Source organism: Galleria mellonella, unplaced genomic scaffold (assembly GCF_026898425.1).
Source record: "Galleria mellonella isolate WM207_F2 unplaced genomic scaffold, CSIRO_AGI_GalMel_v1 utg63, whole genome shotgun sequence".
In the NCBI taxonomy this organism is placed as follows: domain Eukaryota; kingdom Metazoa; phylum Arthropoda; class Insecta; order Lepidoptera; family Pyralidae; genus Galleria; species Galleria mellonella.
This window is the reverse complement of record NW_026442130.1, coordinates 2127608-2154508: the sequence shown is the minus strand read 5'-3', so window position 1 is coordinate 2154508 and position 26901 is coordinate 2127608. Positions and strand designations below refer to the sequence as shown.

At 35.4% G+C, this 26901-nt stretch overlaps 1 protein-coding gene across 2 annotated transcripts; it reads left to right on the top strand.

Annotated features, from left to right (window-relative positions):
- The first annotated feature begins 978 nt into the window (after positions 1 to 978).
- LOC113521136 (DNA repair protein RAD52 homolog) lies at positions 979 to 18616 on the top strand. Of its 2 annotated transcripts, XM_052899964.1 has the most exons (6): positions 979 to 1220; positions 1381 to 1528; positions 3938 to 4089; positions 4347 to 4820; positions 10524 to 10638; positions 16341 to 18616. In XM_052899964.1, the coding sequence occupies exons 1-6, from the start codon at positions 1173 to 1175 to the stop codon at positions 16538 to 16540; spliced, it is 1137 nt and encodes a 378-aa protein (XP_052755924.1). In that variant the 5' UTR covers positions 979 to 1172; the 3' UTR covers positions 16541 to 18616. The 2 variants fall into 2 exon arrangements, with proteins under 2 accessions (XP_052755924.1, XP_052755923.1); XM_052899963.1 differs by lacking the exons at positions 10524 to 10638; positions 16341 to 18616 and having other exon boundaries at positions 4347 to 8305.
- Positions 18617 to 26901: the final 8285 nt, after the last annotated feature.

Here is a 26901-nt window from a genome sequence, read left to right as displayed (position 1 = left end):
ATCGCAATGAATACGTTTAGAATTGAGCACGATGGTTTCCAAGGAGAACCACGTAGAGTTCGACCTGACAGGGGATATTGCTCGCAATAAAATTGATAGTCCGCATTACTAACAATCCCTTTCCCCATATATTTTATATTATAAAGCAGCTAGAAATTTTTATAACGATATATATAGATATTAATAATTTGGATGGAGGACTATTTTTTTTTTTTTATGCAATTTAGAGGGAGGAAAGGGATTGTTAGTAATGGGGGCAAATAAGCACCATTATTAGCAATGTACCCTCTCAAGTCGACCTCCACGGGGTTCCCCCTGGAAACTATCGTGACTAATTCTAGTTGAATTCGTCACGATGGGCTAACTGATCTGCTTTCATCCTCATCAGTCATCTATCACTGGTGATAGCGATACCTGCCAGCGTATCCCGATAACGTGGGCGGGGTTAACATTCCATTATCATCCATTAAAAAAAATTGCAATTTAGAAGGGCGAACAAGCTCCATTCATATATATACATTCTATAGACATGAACAGAACTATGGACATAACAGAGTATACTGTGTCGCCCATGATACCATACGTTATTATTCTTGAGGACTAGTGTTATACCTCTGAACCTTGTAATTTCATTATAATATATAAATATTTGTACAAATATTAATTTACGTCAGTATGTTGTTGCTTGAAAAAGATAATATGCATTACATTTTCCAGATTTCATGGACATAAGGCCGCTGCCTACTCTTATAACATAGTGACTACTTCCTATGTGCTGGAAACTTTAAAAAATATTTTCAAAAATAAGTTTTAATAGAAAAATAAAAAAATTGTCTTTCAAATATTTTTTTTACCAATATTGGCTATTCCTATGTTTGTTACCTATTCACGGGAATCACCATGATAAGAACGGAAGAATCATAGATTATAGAAGTCGAGAAGATGAACGATTCGTTATTTCATTTAATTCAGCGATTGAATGATAGATTGAATGAGATAAATGGAGTGATATTTGTGCAAAATGTCAATAATTGTTTTGTTTGCTATATTTTGCACATTTTTTTAAGAAATTTCACCGTAAAGCAGAAAATACCTAATTTAAATAGCTTCAGGTGACGCCAGAAACTCATATTCATGGAAAATCTGTACTTCTAAATTGATTTTTTGTGAAAATGCAGAGGAAAGCATGTTTCCCCGTGGCAAATTGCAGTATCAAAATGGTATGCAAACTTGTTGTTCAACTTTTACGATTCATATAACGCTGTTGTTGTTTAAACTGTCACTTGCGGTCTTATGTTTACTGTTTCCGGCGTAGTTTTTTTTTATTTTTATTGTATTTCTCAAAAATAAGTTTTATGTAAATGATTGTTTATTTGTCAGCCGGATAGCATAAGTATGCCTGTCCCGGAGAATATGCTATGCGAAGATGAAAGTGAACAGCAGCAACGGCGACAGCAGCTGATAAACTTCGGCCACTCACAGTGGGGCTTCAATAATTGGAGTTGGACAGTGACCAAGCAGGAACTTGGTAAATACCTTACTGTTACCTCTCATATAGGTATTTTTGTTTATAAGTGGAAAAACCTCTTTGGTCATATTTGTCTATAGTATTTTATATATATTGTAATGGTCAATTGCTTTATGGATTATTTTTCGCGCGTATTTGTTCTCTAATTTGTATAAGTAGGTATTAAAAAAACCTGTTCTATAATATACCTTTATGTCCCATTAGGAGTCTAGTTGAAAATTTTTAAATATTAAACTTGAGTAATTTTTGAGATTATGTTGATTGTCTGCCAGCAAATTATTTTTATGATATTTTGAATTGTTGTTTATTTTGTTTAATATAAATCGCAATTATGTGTATAATAATTAAATATAATCTGACATTTAAATTGACATTAATGCATGTATATTAGCTACCTATCAATATGATTTTGCTACACCTAAACAGGGTTTCATGTACTCATCATAAGTACTCTATAATATGTACAAGAATGCATTATAATAATAAATAAATAAATAGTTTTTGCTTTAACATTTTAGAAAATACCTATAAATGACATCTGTACTGTGTAATTCAGGACATAATTAACTTTAACCCTTGTAATACAACTAAAGGGCTTACCAGTTAAATGTCAAAAGTATCAAAATTTCAACAGTTTGTAGGTTTTTTTTTATGATGGATGAAAATGGTATGGTAACCCAACCTATGCTGACAGGATACGCTGGCAGAGCACCAATGAAGGGTGATCAATGAGAATGAAAACAGTCCAGTTAGCGCATCATGATGAATTCATCTGGAATTAACCAAGATAGTTTCTAGGGAGAACCGCGAGGAGATCGCCCTGGTTGGGTATATTGTTAGCAATGGGATTCTCAGTCTCTATTACTAACAATCCCTTTCACCCCACAGTTTGTGGGTTATGCATATGAGTTATAAAATATTGTATAAAAAAATTTTTAATGTGTCTAATGTAAATTATGTACAATAAGTACTTAATCATATTAAATAAAAACAATTGTATTAAACCACATTATGATCATGTTATTATGTATATAGTTTTTTAATTGTTAACTATGTTTATTTTTTGGTTTTGTCTGTGTGCCTCTTGGCATAAGCTCTCTATTCAAAGCAGACTTTGAAAAAATCTGATTTTTATAATAAATATCAAAAATCCGATGTTTTGATATATATGTGATATATATCCCAGCTAAGAAAAAGAAGTGAATTCATTCTATGAGGGGATAACACACTTAAAAATGTGAAGGGAATTTGTAAAATAAAATAAGTGTCAAATTATTACTACATTTATTATTTAAAAAAACTTTTAACAAGTAACAAAAGAATTACTTAGTGTTTATTTGAGATATATTTTTTTAATGAACAATTAAAAAAACAAGTACCTATTATTATAATAATAATATTTTTATGAGGTTGCCATTTTGGGAAACAATCTAAATTATTCTGAATTGTAGTTTTTCACTATGTGTTGCCAGGGTAAACATTAAACTCCAAAATTTTTAGTTCAGAAGACAGGAAAAAATCAATTGATATTTATCAAGATAAAAATGAATTGATATATATAGTGACATATATATCTTTGAACCCTGATTCAAAGTAATCTTAAACTGTCTTAAAGATGTCTTATGCAACCATGACAAAATATTGTTAGTAGTGGGGCTTATTTATTTATTTCTATATTATATAATATCATCATCATCATCATCATCATCATACACATATTATATACATCAGGGGTGGCCAATGTAGACTGGACTAACAATCAACTGGTTTATCACAATTATTAGTCCAGTAAAGCAAGGCAAAATATAATATATTGCTATTCTAGCGGAAGATGTTTAGACGCATACTTACATTATTATAAATAAGTAGTTATTAAGAATAATTTTCGGATTTATGTATTCTCTCTTAATAAAATAAAAAATACTACAGTACTACATAATAATGTACTGAACTGTGTTGTTTCATTTGAGATTTCAAGAAGTATGTAATTGGTAGATCGCACAGGGTTTCGTTAGTAAACAGTAGATCTTGGATCTAGTTAAGATCTTGGATTTAGTAAAAAAAACACACAGAGAGACATACCACATACACCACACACACGCATGTACACACACACATTCATAATACTTATTCATACATGTGTATTGGTGATGAGATCTAAAAGAAATAATTGCATTATACAAATTAGTTACACAATTGTCAGTACTGTTAAAGAACCTATGTTTAATATCTATATGCATGTATATGATAACACGGGTACTGCTTCTTACAGGACAGGCTAAGCCTAGTGTAGGAAGCAATGATAAATTTTGTGCCAATACAAACATACTTTGTTAAATAAATATATCTTTATATCTTAGTTAAATCGGTCACCTCTGATATATATGTTTAAAAAAAATTGTTTTGCAGATTTTGTTGACTTTACAAATGGAAAGTATTGTGCGGGCGTGGTGGCATTTGTCTCAGTTACGGTGAAAAGTTTTGACATACACAGAGAGAACATAGGCTACGCCACATCTATTGCCAATAATAAAGGATTTGCAATTTATAAATCTAGAAAGGTGAGTTTACATATTTTAATATGAAATTCAACCTCAATCTTCAATCATTTTTACGATAATGTTATGTTGTTTTTAGTGTTTTTCTATTTCTAAATAATAGAAATACAATTCTTAAAATGATCCACTTGTTTGATTAAGTATTCTACAAATGCCAAAACATTAAACTGTAATTTGTTTAAAACTTAGAACTCCAGTACTGGTATGATTATGGGTAGTTAACAAATTTTATTAACTCATACAATATTTTCTATTTACAGTGTGCTGTAACAAATGCCCTGCGAGAGACGCTGCTCAGTTTCGGCGGAAGCGTCGCCACCGAACTAATGGAGATTTTGGAGATCAACAAGAATGACATAAACGGCGTCGCCGCCGCCCCGCCGTCCGAGCCGCTGCCCGAGAACAACCAGAACCTGCCCAACAAGCCCACCGAGCCCAAGAACTCCCCGCTCAACAAGAACGCGAGGAAGGACTCGTCGGACAGCTGCGGCTCGACCGCCACCAACATGCGCTCGCCGCACCCCGCCGTGCCCGCGATCAAGAACGCGGCGGCCGGCGCGCCGCCCGTGGCCAAGGCGCACCCCATGCCCGCCGGCCTGCCGCCGGGCCGCGCGCCGCCGCCGCCGACACGCGCGCCGGTCGCGCCGGCCGCGCCGGTCGCGCCGGCCGCGCCGCCGCCGCCCGGCCCGCCGCCCGCGCAGCCGCCCGCGCCGCCGCGCGCCGCCAACCCCAACGTAAGTTTCGTGCTGCCCATGATGGGCGGCGTGGTGCCGCCGCTGTACGCGCCGCCGCCGCGCCTCGCGCCGCCGCACGTGGCGCCGCCGCACCTCTTCCCGAACACCTACTACGAGTACTCGGCCGGCCCGTGGCACTTCACGTACGAGAGCTACGACCGCCACCACGGTAACGTAAACTTGAACTTCAACATTCCGCCGAAGAACCTGGTGGTGAACAGCCGCTCGGGCTCGGTCGAGTGCAAGAACGCGTGCGGGGTGCGGCAGGGCCAGGCCGGGCCCGAGGGCGAGCCCGTGCAGTACGCGCCGCCGCCGCAGAACCAGGGCTGCTGGATCAAGCCGACGATCTTCTACGATGGGTTCTGGACCGAGCAGAAGGTGAAGAAGTGGGTCGCGGAGCAGGTGGAGAAGCAGTTCCCGGAGGACGCGTCGCTCAAGTCCTCGTCGCCAAGCAACAACGGGCAACCCGAGCCGCCCACCTCCAAGTCTTAAGTGTTTATACCGCGAGATCGACGATGTCTGTAGACCTGCCAAACTTAACAGATAATTAAATAATTTTATATATATACTAGCTGACCCCGTAAACGTTGTTTTACCACTTATTGCGAAATATAAAAATCGCAATTAAAATACAGGGGTTGATCGTAAAACGATGAAAATTTAAAGTTGTATGTATTTTCAATGCTAAATTATAATAAAATAAAAAAAATAATTGTCAAAAAATTTAAAAAAATATTTTGGGGTGGGTCACCCTTATCATTGAGGGGTATAAAAAATAGATGTTGGCCGATTCTCAGACCTACCCAATATGCACACAAAATTTCATAAAAATCGGTAAAGCCGTTTCGGAGGAGTTTGGTAACAAACACCGTGACACGAGAATTTTATATATTAGATAAAAATGGTTGTGTAACAGGCAAGAATGTTAATCGTCTAAAAAGATTCTTTAAAAAAACATTGGTTTGGTGAACATGATTTTGGAAATTAAAAGCAAAATAAGAAATAGTTTGCAAATTAATGATAAGTACAATTTATGCAATGATTATTGTTTTGGAGTTTTATTGCTGAGCGTCTTCGCTCTGGAATATTAAAAAATATTTAATTATTTTTGTTGAAATATACAGACATTGTCGGTCTATGGTACGAACACTATACATACACACCCCCTTATTCATAAAAAAATTAAAACACCATATAAACCTATTTTAAAGCTGTTAAATGTTTTGTCTTTTTCATTTGTGCTAAATCCTTAATTTGAAACAAATGTGTGTCACATTAGCAGTTAAAAAGGTTTTGTAAGTGGGTTTTAGTTTTTTATGAATAGGGCGTTAAATCTACAGGTACCTTTTCTCATGCTGATTTTAAGTAAAGCTCTCGTTTACACGTTTTATGGTTTTTATACCACATTGTCGTATAGTTGTATAGATTATAGACTAGTTTACTTCCGGTTGCTAGTTAGTTTTAGGTAATATTAGGTGTGTTGGAGGTGTAAGTTGTATCTCAGAAATGGTACACTATTTTTTAAAGAATTTTTCCATGTTATATTGAAATGTTAGTGCTAGATTGATGTTGGACGGAGAATCGCTTATGACCTTTAGGCCATAAACGATAGTGAATTATGTTTTTAGAACAGAAATTGCTAGACAGTATACGCATCTGTGCTCACCGCAGTTATATTAATATTTAAATTTTCGCGCTGCGTGTTTTATGGTTTCTAAGAGATGGGAATTAAAGCCATCATTTAGCTAAACTATGATTTTTTGGGATTTTTATATCTTCCTATTAATCCACTGTGTGGAACAGTGGATTAATAGAAATTGATTTTAAGAAATTGATACCATTTATTATAAACGATGCAGGATTACACAGTTACGTTTCTATTACAAGGCAGAGCAAGGAAGGGAATCAAAGACAACAACAAAAGATACTTTTTTTTTCTTCTTTTGGCTTTGGCTTTACAGATACTTGCACATTAAAATACTCTGACAAATGTTGCCATGTTAGATACAGTGTTGCCACCACTGAAAAAATTATAGTCCAACATGGTTAACTGGTTTAACTGGAGTTATTTAAGTTTATATAAATGATCATATAAATTCCCATCTCTTACAAACCATAAATCGCGTTAACAGATGACAGTTTTAAATAGTATTTTTAAATAAATCCAATGCACATATTTGATATTTACTATAATGCAACATTTCTATACGAAATATTTCTTATTGTACCGAATTAGTCAGGAATCGATTGGATCTTAAATCTGTTACATTGAATAAATTTTTATCTAGAATCTAGATAGAATTCATTACGAATTTTTCATGCGTAATTTTTATTACCGCATCGATTTTACGACCACGTATTGAATATTATTTACGCGTAGTTTTTCCCGCCTTAAATAGATTTGTAGTTTTGGAAACTGTCGACAATTCGTCTCCACAGGTTCACCTCTATTCCATTCGTGTTTTCCCGCTAAACTGTTGTGCTGGCACGGTTGTGTTACGGTTTTAACCATTTGGATATAACAGTGAAATTACAAAGTACAGAGACGTAACATGACGTAATACGTTAGTTCACAGGAAAGCCAGTAGCGTATTATTCGAACTGTACTGTTCAAGTATCGTATATAGGCGACGGTTACCACTTTCCATCAGGTGGGCCGACTGCTCGTTTGCCATTCAAAGTTGTATAAAGTTTAGCTGCTAAATTGCCACTCAACTAAATTACTAAACGGTATGAAATAAACAAGTTGTTTATTGAACGGGTTGTCGGTACATTTTAAATATCCAAATATGACATTTAAGACAAAAATATATCATGAAATGAAATGATCAATTAATTGAAACGGAAATGTTGGTTTAAGCAATAAATATTAGTCAGTGTTTACCAAAGTAAATGTTATATTTGTAAGCAATTAAAAAAAAATTGTTTTTTTTTTATTTACTTATACAATTTATTAAGTCCCTTTTAAAGAAACTAAGTGTGTGCTGTGCACGTAGAAATAAGAAGGGCTTCGAGTTTTTAAACAACAAATAAAAATTTGTTAATTAAATATATATATATATATATATATATATAAACGCTATCTAGCTTCACAAGTTTGTGTAACTTGTAAGTAACATATAGACCGTGTGCTATTTGAAAAAGGAGTCAATTCTATTCTCTCTGCTTACCCCGCAAAAAACTCGGTATGAATCTCTAATCTCCATGCGTTAGACTAAAGCATGCATTTATACAGCTGTGGTGAACACTGTGCTAATTACAAAGTTGGATATATCTCCTAAGTTTTTCGACTATTTTCTAGTGTTTATTATATTTTTTTAAATACTATATAGGCATAGGAATTGGGTAAATGTGTCTTCATCTTTAAATGTGGAATTGCGAACTGTACATAGGTATATATGTAGTTTAAAAATAAGAAGTATTGTGTGAACTTATGCGGTACCTATGTTTTTTTTTTATTGTAATAAATTGTTTGGAATTGCAAAATGTTTGATTGTTATGTTTTATGTTCGACCATTTATTTTTGTTTCGACCTTAGATATAATGATAGCGTACATTTTTTTTAAATAAGTGAACGGAGTATTAGAGGGATGAATTCCACGGAATATTTAAGTTTTTTTTTTGTTTTCTTGTTAAAATAGGTTATTGAAATTTCATATGCAGGTGTTTTAATCTTTTATTTTTTATTCTTACATAGATGTTTGTAAATTATTCTAAATTCGAATTTGAAAATTGGAAACTTTTGAATTTTCAAACTAGGTTTTTCCCGAATATAACACGTGAAATATTTGAGTATAGTAAATATCTTAGCACAGATAATATAAATTTTAGTTGACAAGTTGTGACAACAAATTAAGAATAAACATGATAGTAATATTGCCATGGATTATATAGGTCTCTCTTAAAGTCCATAAATATGTTAATTGTGAAATTAATCAAATATATTTTTTTTTTAATTTGCGAATGTCCATATCACTGGTTAGTTAATTAGAATTAGACTGCCAACATTCGAAGATTGACTACTATAATTATTGCCAGAAGTTTCACAACCTTCCATATTAGCCATCAATCACCGACTGCCATTCTGTCCACGCACGTTTTGCAACACGTGTTTCACGTCTAAACGAGAGAAAAATATATATATAAAAGTTATAAAAGCTGTCAGTACGTCAGCAACAAGGGGTTTATGATTTAAAATTCACCATTGTAGATGAAAACGTTATACTATCCTCATTTCAGCCATAATTCGTCCACTGCTGGACATAAGCCTCCCCCATAGACTATACTACTATACTTATTGAAAATTGTTCAACAAATCCTGTTATGTTGGTGCAATAAAGTGTTAAATAAAAAAATAAATAAAATAAATAATAGACTGCCATAAAAAAAGGTCCTGAACCACCTGCATCCACTGACTCCCTGCAACACATTTTAGGGTCGTCACTGCATCTAGTGGGGGGACTATACTATACTATATCATACTAAAATTCCTTAGAATTCATTCCATAAAACTGAAGTTTTTCATAGTCACGATACGTCAATTATTTTTGTACTTTGCATAATATTAATCATTTAACCGCACAGTTTATTATTTATTTATTCTTTAACGTACACATTGTGATAAAAAAAAATTATGTAATGTACAAAGGCGAGCTTATCTCTCTTAAGATTTTTTTTTTCCAGCAAACCTTTTCATGCGAATTAAATTGTTATTTGAAAATAAAAATAGGCAGTCCAACGATTTGTGCACTTTGCAATAAAAACACTTAAAATATTACGAAATGTTTGAAACATTGTTTTTAAATTTTATGTTCTTTTAAGGATAGTTGTTCAGTTTTATGTTTTGAGGGTTTTCTGTGTTTCGAACCAGTCTGATAACGTCAAATATCAATTTTTAAAATCCAAATATTTTTTTTTATATTTTAAAAGCGCTCTTGTAATCAATTATAACATTATTCCTGCTCACAGTTGCACATAATATATCCCTAAATATGCAGCAGTCACTTGTATTTAAAATTTTGCTTTACAATTAATATAATTAAAGGTTGTGTCCCACAAAAATCGACTACAATTTTGATAAAACCAGTTTTTTTTTTTAATTTTTTTTATACAACTTAGAATGGCAAACAAGCTGACGGCCCACCTGATGGTAAGTGGTAACCGTCGCCTATAGACATGAGCAGTATTATGGACATAACAGACAGTTGTTTTGATCTAAAAACTACTGAACTGATTTTGATAAAACTTCTATGGGACCAATTTATAAGTACATACTTTCAGATAAACAAAGAATTTTCCAAATCGGTTTAGAAGGGACAGAGTTATGAGGTGACAGATTTAGAAAGAAATAAAACCAAATTTAGAATGTCCTTCTTTTTGAAGTTGGTTGAAAAGGAGGTTCTGAAATTGGTAGTTTAGTTTTGAAATCGAAATAACGGGTTTTACCACAACAGTGGTCGGTTTTTTGTGAGTCAAAATTTTAATTATAACATTTCAGTTTTATCATATAATTTCGAAATTTTAATACTAAAAATATGGCACTACTATGGTATTTTTAGTTTAATAAAGTTTATTATAAATACTTTTTAAAGAAATTTTATTGTTAGAAAACTTGTTTCCACTTTTGTTATATAAAACATCTGAACCGACCAATGGATAATGTATCCACGTACATTGATCATAAGACTCAGTTCCCGTAAACAGGAGGTGGCGGACGGTGTGAACGAGGAGGAGGCGCGCGCGGAACGCAAGCGGCGCCAGAGGCTGGCGCAAGAGGAGTTCCGACAGAAACAACTCTCTAAACAGAAGGCCGGCCTCGGTTAGCAGGTTTCATACACACACACAGCGGACGTAAACATTGAGAGAAAATGGGTTATTACACTATAAAATTAAATCATTCCGTATATTTGGGGTCGGGTATGACTTCCTTTTCCATAAATCCCTATCAACCATCATAGGTATGATACATGCTCATTCCTCTTTCATGTCATGTCCTTAATTTTTCCATATGATCCATCCATCTTTCCCAGGTTGTTCCCTTTATATATGTCCATTTTTTATATTTACACTATATCCATTGGTGTATTTCATATTATTTTCCTGAGAGGGCCTAGCCTCTTATAAAAGGTATATTATTCGTGTTTCAACCGTAAAGCAGTTGTGTTTGCATGGCTGTGTTTCGATTTGAAGGGTGGGATATGGCGTGAATTTACTGGGTACAGAGAAATAACACCTGAGTCCTCAGGAATGGCAACGCATGGGGAGTATCATGGGTAAAACAGTATACTCTGTTATGTCCATGGTACCGCTCATGTTTGTAGGCGACGGTTACCACTTTCCATCAGGTGGACCGTCAGCTTGTTTGCCATTCTAAGTTGTATAAAAAAAAAAGACGTCATGTCCACAGCACGGGTGGGCACAGCTTACTGGGCCTATACATACATACATATCTGTCACGCCTGTCTCCCATTAGGGTAGACAGAAACAATGGGACGCCAAATGCTTCGATTCAAACAAGCCTCTTTCGCTTCCTCCACATTCATCAATCTTTTCATACACGCTCGCCGGTTACGGGTACTTTTAATTTGGCCCTTCTTCAGCACGTCGCCTATTTGGTCGACATACGTCCGTCTAGGGCGGCCCCTACCGACATCTGACTGGGCCCCTCTTTAATTACGCCTATGACCATATATATATCAGATATATATGGCATTTTTTTATAAATACCATGGGATATATAAATATTATGCCATCTAGGCCCAAACTAAGCAGAGCTTTTATTGTGGGTAGCTAGTAACTACTAAACAACAGATACCTAGAGATATTTTTTTTATTTTACAAATATTTTTAATTATAAATTCATATTCATATTTATAAAGGTATAAATATCCAGCCAATTTAATAGAGATGTAAAATAAAATAATATATATATTTTTAAAAATATATATTTTTTTAAACTTAATTATAAGCATTTTGGAATAGTAATTTTTTTATGAATCTACCGCTACCCAATTTCAGTTGAGAAGAACAGGCAAGAAACTCCGCTGTTGCTTTTTTCATATAAAAGTCGAGTTTAGAACAAAAATGTGAATACATCAATATATTGATAAAAAAAAGATCCTACTAGAAACACCTGTTCACGAGTATGACGGATAAATATATACTATGAATAGGTACATATTAATATTTATATTTATGGAAACTTAACTTACTTTACGAATGCGAATGTGCTATTATTGTGAAATTATATAAATAAACATATATTACATTAATATATAGGTATTAAGTATGTTTGTCTGTTATTTAATACGCTTAGTACAGTCTGTTTAGTTTTCGGCTAGATGGCGTTGTATATGTCCAGTAGAATATATGATTTTTTTTATGGATAATGGAATTGTTACCCTAACTGTGCTAACGGTATAAGTTGGCGGGGCACCAGTGAGAGATGATAGGTGAGAATGAAAAGGCAGGTCAATTAGGCCACCGTGATGAATACACCTGGACTTCAGCACGATGGTTTACAGAGGGGCCCACGTGGAAGTCGACCTGACAGGGTAATTTGCTAGCAATGAGACTGGTAGTCCGTATTATTAACGATCCCTGCCCCCCCATTTATATGGAGTAATAAAATTTTTAAAAATACTCATTTTAGATAGATAAACTTTTTATTTGAGCCATTTATGACACACGTAAATTTACAAATGAGTTTATACAATCAGATTATTTACAGTTTTCAAAATATACAACAAAAGATAAAATATGAAAATATGGTTTCGCCATGTGTGTCGCAGTGACCCAAATAGGCTACAGCTCAGTAATAGTTTTGCTTAAAAGCAAAGCACTGATTTTCAGCTGCAGCCTGAAATTTTACCATTGATGATTGTGTTATAGTGTAATAAACCCATAGATATTGGCTTGAGATCTGGTTTACATATTTGGTTAGAATAATAATACACAGTTATGTATGGCTGTGCGTTGGTATGTAAGGATTTCATGTTGTTTTATAAAACAATCGATTGGGTGAAATGTCAGTGTTGTGCATCCTAATTTGAATTATTTTTAAGTGACTTAAGAAAGATATTGTGAATTCAATTGTGTTTAGTGTTGTCTCTAGCGCATTAGGAGATAGTCTATGGTTAGAATTTTTTTTTCTTAATTAAATTACTTTTTTACTTTTATTTTTTATTTTTTTAGACGTGACATGGGTCCTTCTGACACCTATACTTGAATTATACCTATTTAGATAAAATACTTTAACAAGTTGAGTGTGAAACGATCAGCTATGGTCAATACGTTTTTTTTTCTTAGTGTTTAAGTATCAAATCTCTGGTCCTACACACCGTATCTATGAAAGCCTGCAGGTATCATATTTTTAATTATAATACATATATTTATTTATTTAACCCTTAAATACCTGAAGTTTCAAATTTGATACCGGGGTTATAAATCGCATTGGGCGCCTACAATCGATTTTATTTTAATATTTGTGCTGTTTACATGTTACCAAATGTTTTTTTTCAAAATAAATATATAAAAATATCGTTTTGATTTTTTTTACTATTTTTCGCCATTAGTAAACACAGTAAAGGGTACACTTATATATTTTTTTATTTGATTTAAAAATCAGGCTTTTAAGGGTTAACACTTTATTGCACTAATATTACAGGACTTGTTGAAGGATTTTCAATAAGCATACTGTAGTACATAAGGCGGTCTTATTGCTAAGCAATCTTTTATAACCTTTGGGTAGGAAGAATTAAAGAATGAACAGGTAGGTGGCGCGTTAAAAAAAAAATACGTATTTGATTATAATAAAAGCGCCCTATATTGAAAAAAGGTTGTTTTTCTCGAATACTAGATATTATCGATCCAAATACTCATTAACTAAAGTTGAAACTGTAACTAGGGAGGACCCGGTACACGATTTTTTTATTTTCATCGCCTTTTCCCAATTTCCGGCCGTGTGAAAGAATTCTTGATGATTATAAATAGCTCATCATCATCGTCATCATCTTTCTACCCTAATCCCATTTATTATTTGGGGTCGGCGTAATATGTTTTCCTCTTCCATTCTTCTCTATTCCCAGTCATTTCCGCATTCACTGCCATTCTGGCCATATCGTCTTTCACTCAGTCCATCCATGTCTTTTTAGGTCTTCCTCTGCCCTTATAGCCATTTACATTCATTCTTAATACTTTTCTAAATAACTAATGCATATTATTTTGTAAAAATATTGGCATGTTCTGTTTTTTATTTCTCGAAATAACAGTGAATAAAATATAATAGTCATCATCATTTCAGCCGTTATTTGTCCACAGTTGGACATAAGCCTCCCCCATAGACTGCCATAAAGAACGGTCCCGAGCCACCTGCATCCACTGAATAAAAAATAATAGAAAGAAGAGAAAGTTTTTGCGTTAATTGACTAGCTAAGTAATGCCCATTTTACACGACAGGCCAGATTCTACTTTTATTTTACAAAGCTTTTACTTAGTAGACGAATTTTTCAATAAAAAAAAAATCTATTATAGTTGTCGACGCATAAATTAATCAGTTCCTATCAAAATGGGACATTTGCATGCTATTCTGTAATGGCTAAATAGGCACGAAACTTTATGTAATATAAGACCACCGATATTTACCCTATTTAATGCAAATAAATTTATTATTATCAGCTGTGTTCTTCTCTAGAAATCTGTCCGATTCTAGAATAAGGGCATACATACGGGTATGCGACCCCGGCGTCCCGAGCTGCTGCAGTGTCCCAGTCCTTTTCACAAGTGCAGATTCCTCCCCTCCCCCCCTCTTTCCTTTCCCACATAAGTCCCTTATTCCTTTCATTCACCAATTTCCTTTACGCATTTCCAACGTTCCCTTCCTTTTTTCCTCAATCCTTTCTTCCAAACCGTCGCTGGCGGAAACCACCAACAAATGCGTTCCCAAAGAGGGTTGACGTCAGGCAGGTGGCCGATCGTAAAACTAAAAACCGAATCTTTTTGTAATATGGATAAAACCATATTACGCCGACCCTAAATGATTGGGATAAGGGTAGGAGGATGATTATTTATTAATCATGTTGAAAAATATGTAATACGTATGTGGTATATATACTTAAATGACAATACTTCGCTGTACCGGCCACCGGAACGAGGGAATACGCGATATAATGTTTTTATGAATATAATACGCCATATCATATGATAAGTGTCGAGTTTGTTATTCGTTTTGCTATATTAAATTGCTTTAATTTGCATTTTAGTTTTATTATTTTACTTACATGAGTATTTGTGGGTGTCATAATTTGAAGCTTATGTCTGTCCGTGCGTGTGTGTCTGCGTGCGTGCGTGTGTGTGTGTGTGTGTGTTGTGTGTGTGTGTGTGTGTGTGTGTGCGTGCTGTGTTTGCGTACGTGTGTGTGTATGTGTGTGTAATCCTTACTAATATTACTAGCTGACCCGGCAAACGTTGTTCTGCCGTTTAATTTTTTTTTTTCTGGATAGGGACACCCTAACCATCTAGCGGTATGAAATATACTTTACGACCTATTCTCATAACTACCAAATATACATAAAAAAATTCATAAAAATCGTTCGAGCCGTTTCGGTGGTATTGGACCCCAAACACCGTGACACGATATTTATATACAAGGAAAATGTGAAAGTGAGCTTGTTTGTTTGTTTGTAAACTTATAGTGCCTTAACAGTTTAACCAATCGCTATGAAATTTGGTACTATATGGGATGAAGAAGGATATAGGTTTTTTTTTCATCCCAGACTTGTTACATATATCCCAGTCACGAAGACTAGGTAGCAGCTAAAATCTAGTAAATATAAAATTGAATATAATAATTGATAACGTCATGCTAGACCAAAGACTGTTCCTTATCTACAAGCCTAATTGACTTGGAAACAGATGATGTATTGATTTGCAATTGATTAATGAAAGAAAAAATATGGTAGAGAGATTAAGATTGGTGAGGTAGACATATCAGTAGAGGCTGCTCGCTATTAGATAGAACGTATGTCCATCAAATAGGTGACGTGGTAAATAGAGGAAACTACAAATGTAGTAAGTTTATTTAATTCCCGTTAACATATATATATATATATATATATATATATATATATATACCTACACTATGTTAATTAACGTAACCCATTCTTTAAAACTGATGGTAGTATTCATTAATAGTGTATCAGAACATTTTTTTTTAATAGAAATAAAAATTGTAAAAATAATTTTTTTTATAGATCCTATTAACTAATATTAACATCAGTTTTAAGGAATAGGTTATGTTAGTTAGCATACTATATAGAAAGTTTTTAAATAGTTGTGTATCTTTTGTCTATAAGTCGTATAATTTCCATAGTGCAAACTCTGCTTTGAAATTAATGGCGCTGTGTACGAAGTCCCATAATATAATATTTATTTACCTCATTTCAATATAACGTTCCCAGTTTAATAGACCTATTCTCGACTTGAGTTTAGATCAGCATTTACCAACCATTCCCTTGTCTGCAGATAGCAAACAAGACTTGAGCAAATCCTGCAGTATCGACAACTTGTTACTGGGTATACCTACACAAGACATTGTTATAGAAGAGAGCGGTGTGGCTGTAGACACATCGAATGGCAAAAGAAAATCGCCAGCGCACGCCGGGAACGTCACCAAGCGACGGCTGAGCTGCGTTAAAAAACTTGATGTTGTACATACAGAGTGAAGTACAATAAAGAGGCATAGAGGGCAGCACTGTAGCAAAATAACGGACATATTAGAGAGTTGTGAAATGGGAGAACCGTTTCCAAAAGAACAGAGAACACTGAAAAAATATCTGATTGAAGTTATTTATTTATTCCCTCTTAAAAATATAATGAACATTTAAAACCTGTCTAAAAGAGTCGATTCTGAGGTGCAAATAATTTAAGAAATAAATTAGTTAAGAAACTACAGTTATGTTTTTTACGAATAAATCTCATTTCATTTCATTTCAAATTACACCTATATATTAAAATTGCATTGATATAACAGCAAACTCTGTAAGTACCAATATCGCCGTGTAGTTTCAGCATAGAATAGGCCACCCCATCCTTTTGCTTGGGTATCGTAAGAAGCGACTAAGGTAACTTAATGATCGAGGGAAGGACAGCGTCCCACTTTAAACATCTCCAAAGTTTAACTATGGTTGCCAATCCACCCTTCAAGCGTGGCAACTATTAGCACAACCCCTCTTATGGTAGAGTCCTATGTTCAACAGTGGAAAGTTAACGGCTGATGCCAAGACGAAGTACCAATATGAAATAATTTTCTAATACATTTCGGTCAAAGTTAATATAATTTTACTTTAAAATGGAACTACAGAAGAGTAATTATCAAATTAAAGAGATAGATTTAGAAAACTGACGTCTCAGAATCGACCCAATTTCTTTCAAATATTTTAAATACATTTTGTTTGCAGATATTTTTATACTCGTATTGATGACGTATTATTATTATTACATACAATCAAGTGAACACAAAATTGAAACGAACAAATAATATATAACCGTTTCGAGCTTTCTCATTTTTTAATTGTGGCAACATTTTTCAAGGTTAAAATTTTGTTACCATTTTTCACGTTGCCATTTCCCTGGTACAATATAGGAAAGAATGATAAGTAAATAATAAAACCATTGCACTAAGTAATCAATTTTATTTTTAAAATCACTAACGTGTTACGCTCTTACACATTACTATGTACATGGGATATTACTAAAATTCACGTAATCAAGTTAATGTATTCAGGTAAATTAACTCTAATATCTACGACGAAAACAAATTAAAATATACCTTGACACAAAAAACTTACGAGCTACATTATTTATGTTCCGACTATATTTGACAGGCAGACATAGACTTGTACATTAGTAGGTAAGTAACACAACATATAAGCCCGTAAGAACAAACATAAAATAGTAATAAAATTAATTCTGGTTTCATAATTGAGATTTTTCGTATTGTTCTTTACAGATAAAATTGCCAGCCATTATTGAATCAATTTTTTAAAATACACTATTGGTAGCCATATCTAACACCTGTCAAACACGTCTGTAATATTAAAATACATAACTTGGTTATTCATGTACTACTTAATATAAAATATATCGAATTCTGTACTCATTAAAGCACATTCACACGTCAAAAATACATGAACACAAATACAATTTGCGGCAACTTGTATAAACAATAGCATAACGTGTGTCGACTTTGTTTGAAACAAAGTGAAAAAACAACACATACACACACATTGTAATGTTTGTTCAGTTGTAAACACGAACTTCGATAAATTATAAGTATATTGTATCAGCATATTTGTTATTACAATTTGCATGAAAGAATATTATTATTATTATATAATAAATAGTGCTGATATTAATGATTAAGGTAACAGGTTATGGGCCCATTCTTATCCTCAACTACTAGTCACCTAAATTCTACAATCGGTGTTCAATCCAAATCGGTAAATAATAAAAGACTATCGATCTATTGATGTTTACCGATGTGCGTCGAAAGGTCGACTTTAAATTTAGGCTCATTAAAAATAATATAATTACATATATCAACTTTATTAAAAACAATATAACGACCAAGCAAGCGTTTATATGCACACTTGATCTCTATTTCAAGTTACAAAGTTTAGAAATAGCGAAGTTAGAGTTCACAACTATATATTATAATTTTAACTTAACAATATTGTTGTCTCGTTTTAACACGAGTAAAAGAGAATATTATTAAAATAAAGACGATGCGTCACCGACAACTACGTGTTTTAATGCTACCATACACCATTCACATACACATACAAAATTTTCAACTACTTAAGATGTAACAAGCAGAAATTAATTAAAATCATAAACTTCGCAAGCACGAAACGCAAAAATATTTATACCATTATCCATAAGGACGTGAAACGTCTAATAAACCTACTTGGTTGTGGTTTGTCTCTTTCTTTCAAGTGAAGTTCTCAATTTGAAAGGTAGTGATGCAAAACTAGGTTTATTGGAGGAATGACGTCATCTATACATATAAAAAGACTCGTTACCGCTATAGGTGATATATTTTACATTTCAATGTATCTATATGTTTATTTATTATTCTACAGTATTGCATATGTTTCGAATTATTTGAAAAGGATCGTATAAAATATTCTATGTAAGTTTAAATACTTGATTAAAAATATAATATTATCTATTTGAGAAATTACTCAATGACCGAATATGTACGATTACAACTATCAATTTATACATACAAATTTATTAGTATTGCAAAAGTTTAAAGCCATAGTGCGATTAATTATTTGTGGGCGATTTTTTTTAGTATTTTACACACGTGACAATATTTCTTAAAAAAAATCACCATCTTAAGTCTATTAGTACATATGAAATTTGAACCTTAAGGCATGATCATAAGTTTCCATTTGACGCGATCGCTATCCACAGCTCGTTTTAAATTTAAGTAGCTTTCATTTTGATTGGACTAGCATAGCTGTAATTCCATTTATATTTTTTTGCAAATGATTAACAATTGTAGGCACTTTATACGGATTTTTTATTTATCTTATCTTTGGATGTTAGTAGATACAGTTTATTTCAATTATAGTTGATGAAAATGTAAACAAACGAATATTTGAGTCGACCATAGACAATCTGCTTCCTATAGCAGTACGAATATTTATTTATTAAAAAATTAGTTAGCTTTTCATTAAGTAATATTGAAACAGGCTGTACATATAAATATTGTCAAGAGTGTAAAATTTACAGAATTTAATATCTATACAACAGCGAATACAGAGCTGTTTTTTAATATGTTCGATATTAAGCAGGCAAAGGTCGCTAGACCATACAGCCTTCTTGAGTAGTGTCTAAACAATTTTAGAATTAAGATATATATATATATATATATATATATATATATATATATATATATATATATATATATATATATATATATATTATATTAGTTTTGTAGGCGAAAACTCAAACTATCAAATGATAGAGTTTGATTTCTCAGCGGTTTTCAATCCTCGTATAAAATATTGATATTTTATTAGATTTATATTGATTACATATTGTTGTTTATTCGATTTTGTGTCGACTATAGATTATATTTTTAAAATTAAAACTATCATAATTGCAACGAGCGATGACAGCTCGGTAGAGTAACGCTTGACTGCGATCCATGAGTTTCTAACATCGAAACACAGTTTAAACCTTTGAATTTTACAAATTCATGTTTAGTTTATTTAGAAATGATTATCACTTGCTTCGTGCTCAGGAGGGCACGTAAACCGTTATCCAGTAAGGTACAAAGCCCTCCGTGTAAAACGAAAGCGGTCTAAAAATTATTGACATCAGAGGGCGCCACTCTCGGACGAATACCATGCGGTGAAGGAGTCACAATACAACGTATCAATATTCAATCCCCAGGATATCGTAAATAGAATAAAATACTTGAAAAAGAAGATAAAACTACAAAGTCTATAGTATCAAGTACCATAATCTGTAGTCTTAATACCATAAGAATAAACAAGATGCAGTGAAACTCATATACAGGTAGGTAAAAGTACCTTATTCACGCTTCCACTATTCGCGGATCTAATCCGTACATATTGGTAAAAAGGATCCGGCGTCCTTTGTAAACGTGTCGACAAAGGGACTAATAAAAAATTAAAACAGACCTTATTACAACTATACCTAAAGTACGTTGTCAAATGCTGTCACCGCTGTATAAGTGGTTAGCTTAATAGGACGCGAATTATTAGTGCGACAAAATAATATATATATATATATATATATATATGTGTGTGTATTACAAAAGGCGGTCTTATCTGCTAAAACAATTTTTTCCAGGCAAACTTTGGGTAGAGAAGAAAAAGAACGGTAGCTATTAAGCGCAAGTTATCGTGTTAAAAAAAACAATTATTGTACATAATACATCTATTGTGAAAAAAAAAAAAAACCAGTGCCCACTACTAGGATGTTGTCATGAGTTTTTACAATGACGAAGGTCGGATTAAGTTAGTTTATATGTATTTTTTTTATTATCTCACCAATTTTTTTTTTTACATTTATTTCTTTGAATCTTTAATAATATTAAGTTACAGGCTAGAACTACTGTGTATAAAATTGCTACAGTTCTTGTGATTTAGAAGCGTTATTGCATGAAGCGTCTCTAGACAAGTGGCAAGCGAATCTATTGACGGAATCGACGTCGCTAGCGAGTCCGTGAGAATAGAATGAGATAGCAACGCCGGATGTCTCATTCCAACTCATGGACTAGCTTTCGATAACGATTCCGTCGACAGATCCGTTTGCCACTTGTCTAAGAGAGCGTTTATTGTTTATAAATATTTAAAATAATTTAATTTTGTTCAAAAATTGTCAAGTAATTAAGTCTAACATGAAACTTAATGCTGAAATTTTGAATTATTTTTGTGCATAGAATGTAAGACGTTGCGTTTTTCATAAAACCTATTAGGACATAACGGTCAAAAATATACTACTTGGATAACATTTTGTTATTTAAACATCAAGACTATGTTACGTCTGATATGAAATATGAAAGGAGACGTCTTTAGGCCCAGTCATTGTACAGAATCTCAAAAAAAAAAAATTTGAAAATTACGATAATTATTAGAAAATCAAAATAAGATTCATCTACTAAATAGTTTATTGGCACAAATGTGTTTTCGATTATTCTTTACGGTTTCAGTACAAATGTAGAATTGAGAATGAAAAAGCCATGTATAATATATTTTAAAAATATGTATTTTTTTTATACAACTTACAATGGCATACAAGCTGACGGCCCACCTGATGGAAAGTGGTAACCGTCGCCTATAGACATGAGCAGTACCATGGATATATCAGAGTATACTGTTTCACCCATGATACCCCCCATGCGTTGCCATTCCTGAGGAATCAGATGTTATTCCTCTGTACCCAGTAAATTCACGCCATATCCCACCCTTCAAACCGAAACAGCCATGCAAACACAACTGCTTCACGGTTGAAACACGAATGGGACAAAGGTACCCAAGCAATCGACTTTTGTAATATATATATGTAAATCATTGCATAAACTATAAAATAAGAATTTATGAACCAAAAAATTTTAAATTTATTTAATTTGATTGGTAAAGCGTAAGACACTAGTATTAATTGAATAAATTATTGTAATTTATTTAAACTTGCAATGCACAATTATATAAGTATACATACGGCGGACTGAATGGATATAACATGAAATTTGTAACTGCACATATGTTTATGCAAATAAATGATTGATCGATTGATATTAATAATAATAATAAAGTCGATTGCTTGGGTACCTCTGTCTCATTCGTGTTTCAACCGTGAAGTAGTTGTGTTTGCATGGCTGTGTTTCGGTTTGAAGGGTGGGATATAGCGTGAATTTACTGGGTACAGAGGAATAACATCCGACTCCTCAGGAATGGCAACGCATGGGGGGTATCATGGGCGAAACAGTATACTCTGTTATGTCCATGGTACTGCTCATGTCTATAAGCGACGGTTACCACTTTCCATCAGGTGGGCCGTCAGCTTGTTTGCCATTCTAAGTTGTATAAAAAAAAAACGCAGATATTACGACACCTTACGTAATTGACAGTTATTTGGTAATCTTCATATGTCATTTCTACATTCAATTATAAATCAACACGACGTTGATATACCACCAAGTCTTGCTTTGTGTTGCAATTATCAAATTTTTAATTTATTTTGTGCCAGAAAATAAAGAAAAATTGTTAGAAAATTGAGTGTTGCATTCGGAATAGATCAGGTTCGGCTTTTTTTTATGCACTGGGAACATTTAGGATACACTAAGTAACAATATTTCCAGGAATTTCTGAAATGTCTTTAAAATAAACTTTCACGGTAGGCAAGGGCAGAGTTTGTCAGCATTATGGGAAGTGATATAAAACCATAATTGTTTACTACTTATAGAGTTTATATCGTAGGCATATAAAAACGCGTATCATCGCCGTACAAAGATGTCTGTAATTACGGAACAAAGGGAAACAAATACTATAAAATCAGTGTTTTTCAACATTTTTCATGACACGACCTTAGCATGAAAAAAATATTTGGCGACCCCCGACCCTTTGCTTTTTTTCATGTATTTTATGACGTTAGAAAAATGTTTATTTATTTATTTTGTGATACATAGGTAACAATGGATGGTAAAACAATATAAGTCCTCTATGATCAACCCCATCTATCGAGGTATACAATGTTGTATAAAATGTTGTAGGGACTTTTTCGTTATCTAACGCATTGGATGAGTCATAGGTTTTTTTTTGTTAATATGTATTAATATACAAATGTTTTAATTATCATTATTCTCAATAAACCTATTTTTATAACATTGTTTTTTTTTGACAGAGGTAGTTTTCGCGACCCCCCAGAGGGTCGCAACCCACATGTTGAAAAACACTGTCATAAATAATTAATAGACATTTATTCGTATATATATACTGTAAGTAAAACCTAATTATTGTTTAATACAAAATACAAATATGAAAGCACTGTTTATTGGTTGACATTTTTTTTCAAGGAGGGGGTACTTGTTAAGCCTCCCAAGTAATTTTCTTTAAAAATATGTATATTTACACTGTCAAATATATAAAGTATTGTAATACATGGTAAAATTAAAAGTGATCATCATTTAGGTGGTAGAGCCACGCTGTAATACCATATGGTATTGCAGCATGAATGGGCCGGCTCGACCGGGGAAGTACCACACCCTCACAGAATACCGACGCTAAGTGGTTGCACTTTCAGTGCGATCACATTCCGTACGGTGAGTGAGGGAGTCCGGAGGCCCATCCCATACCCATCCCATACCCATCCCTTTCCTATTCCTAAAATCCTTTCCCCAACCCCGTCCCCCTATCTTACAACACGCAACCATGGCAGTGGAATTAAAAAAAAATAGCATACCCCAGGGAGGTACCAGTAACCATGTTGCTGGAGAATCCTCTCTCGAGCAACCACGCTCGGGCTGCCCTGCGTATTCTGGGGGGGGCAAAATTCCGCTCTTTGGAACCAAGGGCAAACGGAGCAAGATTTCTACGGCATCCCCTTCGCTCAATGTGAGCTTCTGCAATATCAGGGGATTACATTCTAACCTAAACGCTGTCCACCACCACCTAGAAACGGCGCGGCCGGCATTGCTCTTTCTAACGGAGACACAGATATCCTCTCCAAACGAAACTTCATACCTGACGTACCCGGGCTATAAACTTGAACATTGTTTTGTTTCGCGTGCCGGTGTATGCGCGTATGTCAGAGAGGATATCTGCTGTCGCCGCCTTGGAACTCTTGAAGGTACGGACCTGTCTATTTTATGGCTGCGCGTAGACTGCAATGACCATCCTCGCGTCTATGCATGCCTATACAGGTCCCATAGCGGTAACATCGAAACCGACCAACTCATTGAGCACGTCCAAATGGCTACAGATTCCCTGCTCGAACAGATTCCTTCCGCTGAAGTCGTGATTCTTGGCGATTTTAATGCCCACCATACCGAATGGCTTGGTTCACGTACAACCGACTATGCGGGAAGATCTGTTCATGACTTTGCTTTGGCTTATGGTCTGACGCAGCTTGTTTCCTCGCCTACGCGAATACCTGATGTGTTGGACCATTCACCTTCACTGTTGGACCTTCTGCTGACCACCCACCCAGACAACTATGTGATTTCCGTCGAAGCTCCGCTTGGATCGTCGGATCACAGTCTGGTGCGGAGCGAGGTGCCTCTCATGAGTCCGATTCCACCACGTTCCACGGGTAGACGTCGTGTCTGGCACTACAGGTCAGCGGACTGGGATGAGATGCGGATTTTTTTCGCATCTTACCCATGGAGGCGGGTTTGCTTCACACTGGATGATCCTGACGCCATTGCCGATTCCATTGCTGATGTGGTGCTTCAGGGAATGGAATTATTTATTCCTAACTCTGTGGTGCCCGTCGGCGGGAAATCCCAGCCCTGGTATGGAGCCTCTTGTAGAACAGCTTCTCGTCTGAAACAGGAGTGCTTCCTAACCTGGGCTAAAGGTGTGGCGTCGCGAGATCCTAACACCAGTGCTCTCAAAAAGAAGTATAACTCTGCCTCTAGGTCTTTCAAAAGAGTTATAGCCACAGCGAAGTCAGAGCATATCAGTAGAATTGGCAAGAGATTAGCTAGTTTGCCCTCTGGGACTCGAGCTTTCTGGTCTCTTGCCAAAGCTGCACAAGGGAATTTCTGTAAGTCATCTTTTCCACCATTGCGCAGGGAGGATGACTCGTTGGCCCAGAACGCTAAGGAAAAGGCCGATCTTCTTGGATCCATCTTTGCGTCAAACTCGACATTGGATGACGGGATGAAATCACCACCGACCATCACGTGTTGTAGGAGCTCTATGCCTGACATTAAATTCACGCATAGCTCAGTGCGTAGAGCACTTTTCTCCCTCGAAATCCATAAGTCGAGTGGGCCCGATGGTATTCCTCCAATTGTGCTTAGGACGTGCGCACCAGAGTTGGCTCCGGTTCTTACGCGTCTTTTTCGGCTTAGCTACTCATCGGGCATAGTCCCAAAGTTTTGGAAGACTGCTCTGGTGCATCCGATCCCTAAAAAGGGAGATCGCTCAGATCCAGCTAACTATAGGCCCATAGCTATCACTTCCTTATTCTCGAAGGTTATGGAATCCATCATTAACCGTCAACTGCTCCGGTACCTAGAAGAGCACCAGCTGATCTGTGATCGCCAGTACGGCTTTCGACAGGGACGTTCGGCTGGTGATCTTTTAGCTTACTTAACACACCGATGGGCAGTGGCAATCGAGAGTAAGGGAGAGGCCTTAGCAGTTAGTCTGGATATCGCGAAGGCCTTTGATCGGGTGTGGCATAGAGCGCTGCTTTCAAAGCTACCTTCTTTTGGGTTGCCTGCGAGACTGTGCATTTGGGTCGCCAGTTTTCTCAAGGAACGTAGCATTAAGGTCGTAGTCGACGGAGCATGCTCTGATTTAAAACCTTTGAATGCTGGTGTCCCGCAAGGCTGTGTACTATCTCCGACTCTGTTTCTTCTGCATATCAATGATATGTTACAGATAAGTAATATTCATTGCTATGCGGACGACAGTACAGGAGATACATTATATACCGGTCATGCAAAGATCTCGCGGGCACATACCGATGAGTGCCGGAATAGACTTGTGTCTGAAATCGAAACTTCACTCCATCAAGTTTCGATCTGGGGTGAACAAAATCTTGTCCAATTTAACCCCAAAAAGACACAAGTCTGCGCGTTTACCGCAAAAAAGACGCCGTTTGTCGTATCTCCTCACTTTCAGGGCACTTCCCTTGATAAAAAGTCGAGTCTAGGAATTCTGGGCGTTGATATATCTTGCGACGTCCAGTTTTGCGGTCATCTGGAGGAGAAGGCTAAGATAGCTTCCAAAAAGTTAGGAGTACTCAATAGGGTGAGACGATATTTCATGCCAGAACACCGCCTGAAATTATATAAAGCCCAAGTCAGGCCGCATATGGAATACTGTTCTCACCTGTGGGCAGGAGCGCCACAGTACCAACTCCTTCCGTTAGACCGCATTCAAAGTCGGGCGGCTCGAATTATCGATAGTCAACGCCTTACTGTCCGACTCGACCCACTGAAACTGCGCAGAGATGTTGCATCTCTGTGCATCTTCTACCGAATTTATCATGGGGAGTGTTCTGAGGAATTGTTCGGATTGATACCTGCTGCTGATTTTCACCACCGTACAACCCGCCACAAACTAAAGTTTCATCCCAATCATCTGGACGAGTGGCGGTCTTCCACCGTGCGTTTTTCAAGGCACTTTCTTCCACGCACAACCATTCTTTGGAATCAACTTCCAGCAGCAGTATTTCCGAACCGATACGACAACATAACCTTCAAGAAAAGAGTATATTCCTTTTTAAAAGGCCGGCAGCACACCTGCAATGCCGCTGGTGTTGTGGGTGATCATGGGCGGCGGTAGTCACTTACCATCAGGTGAGCCGCATG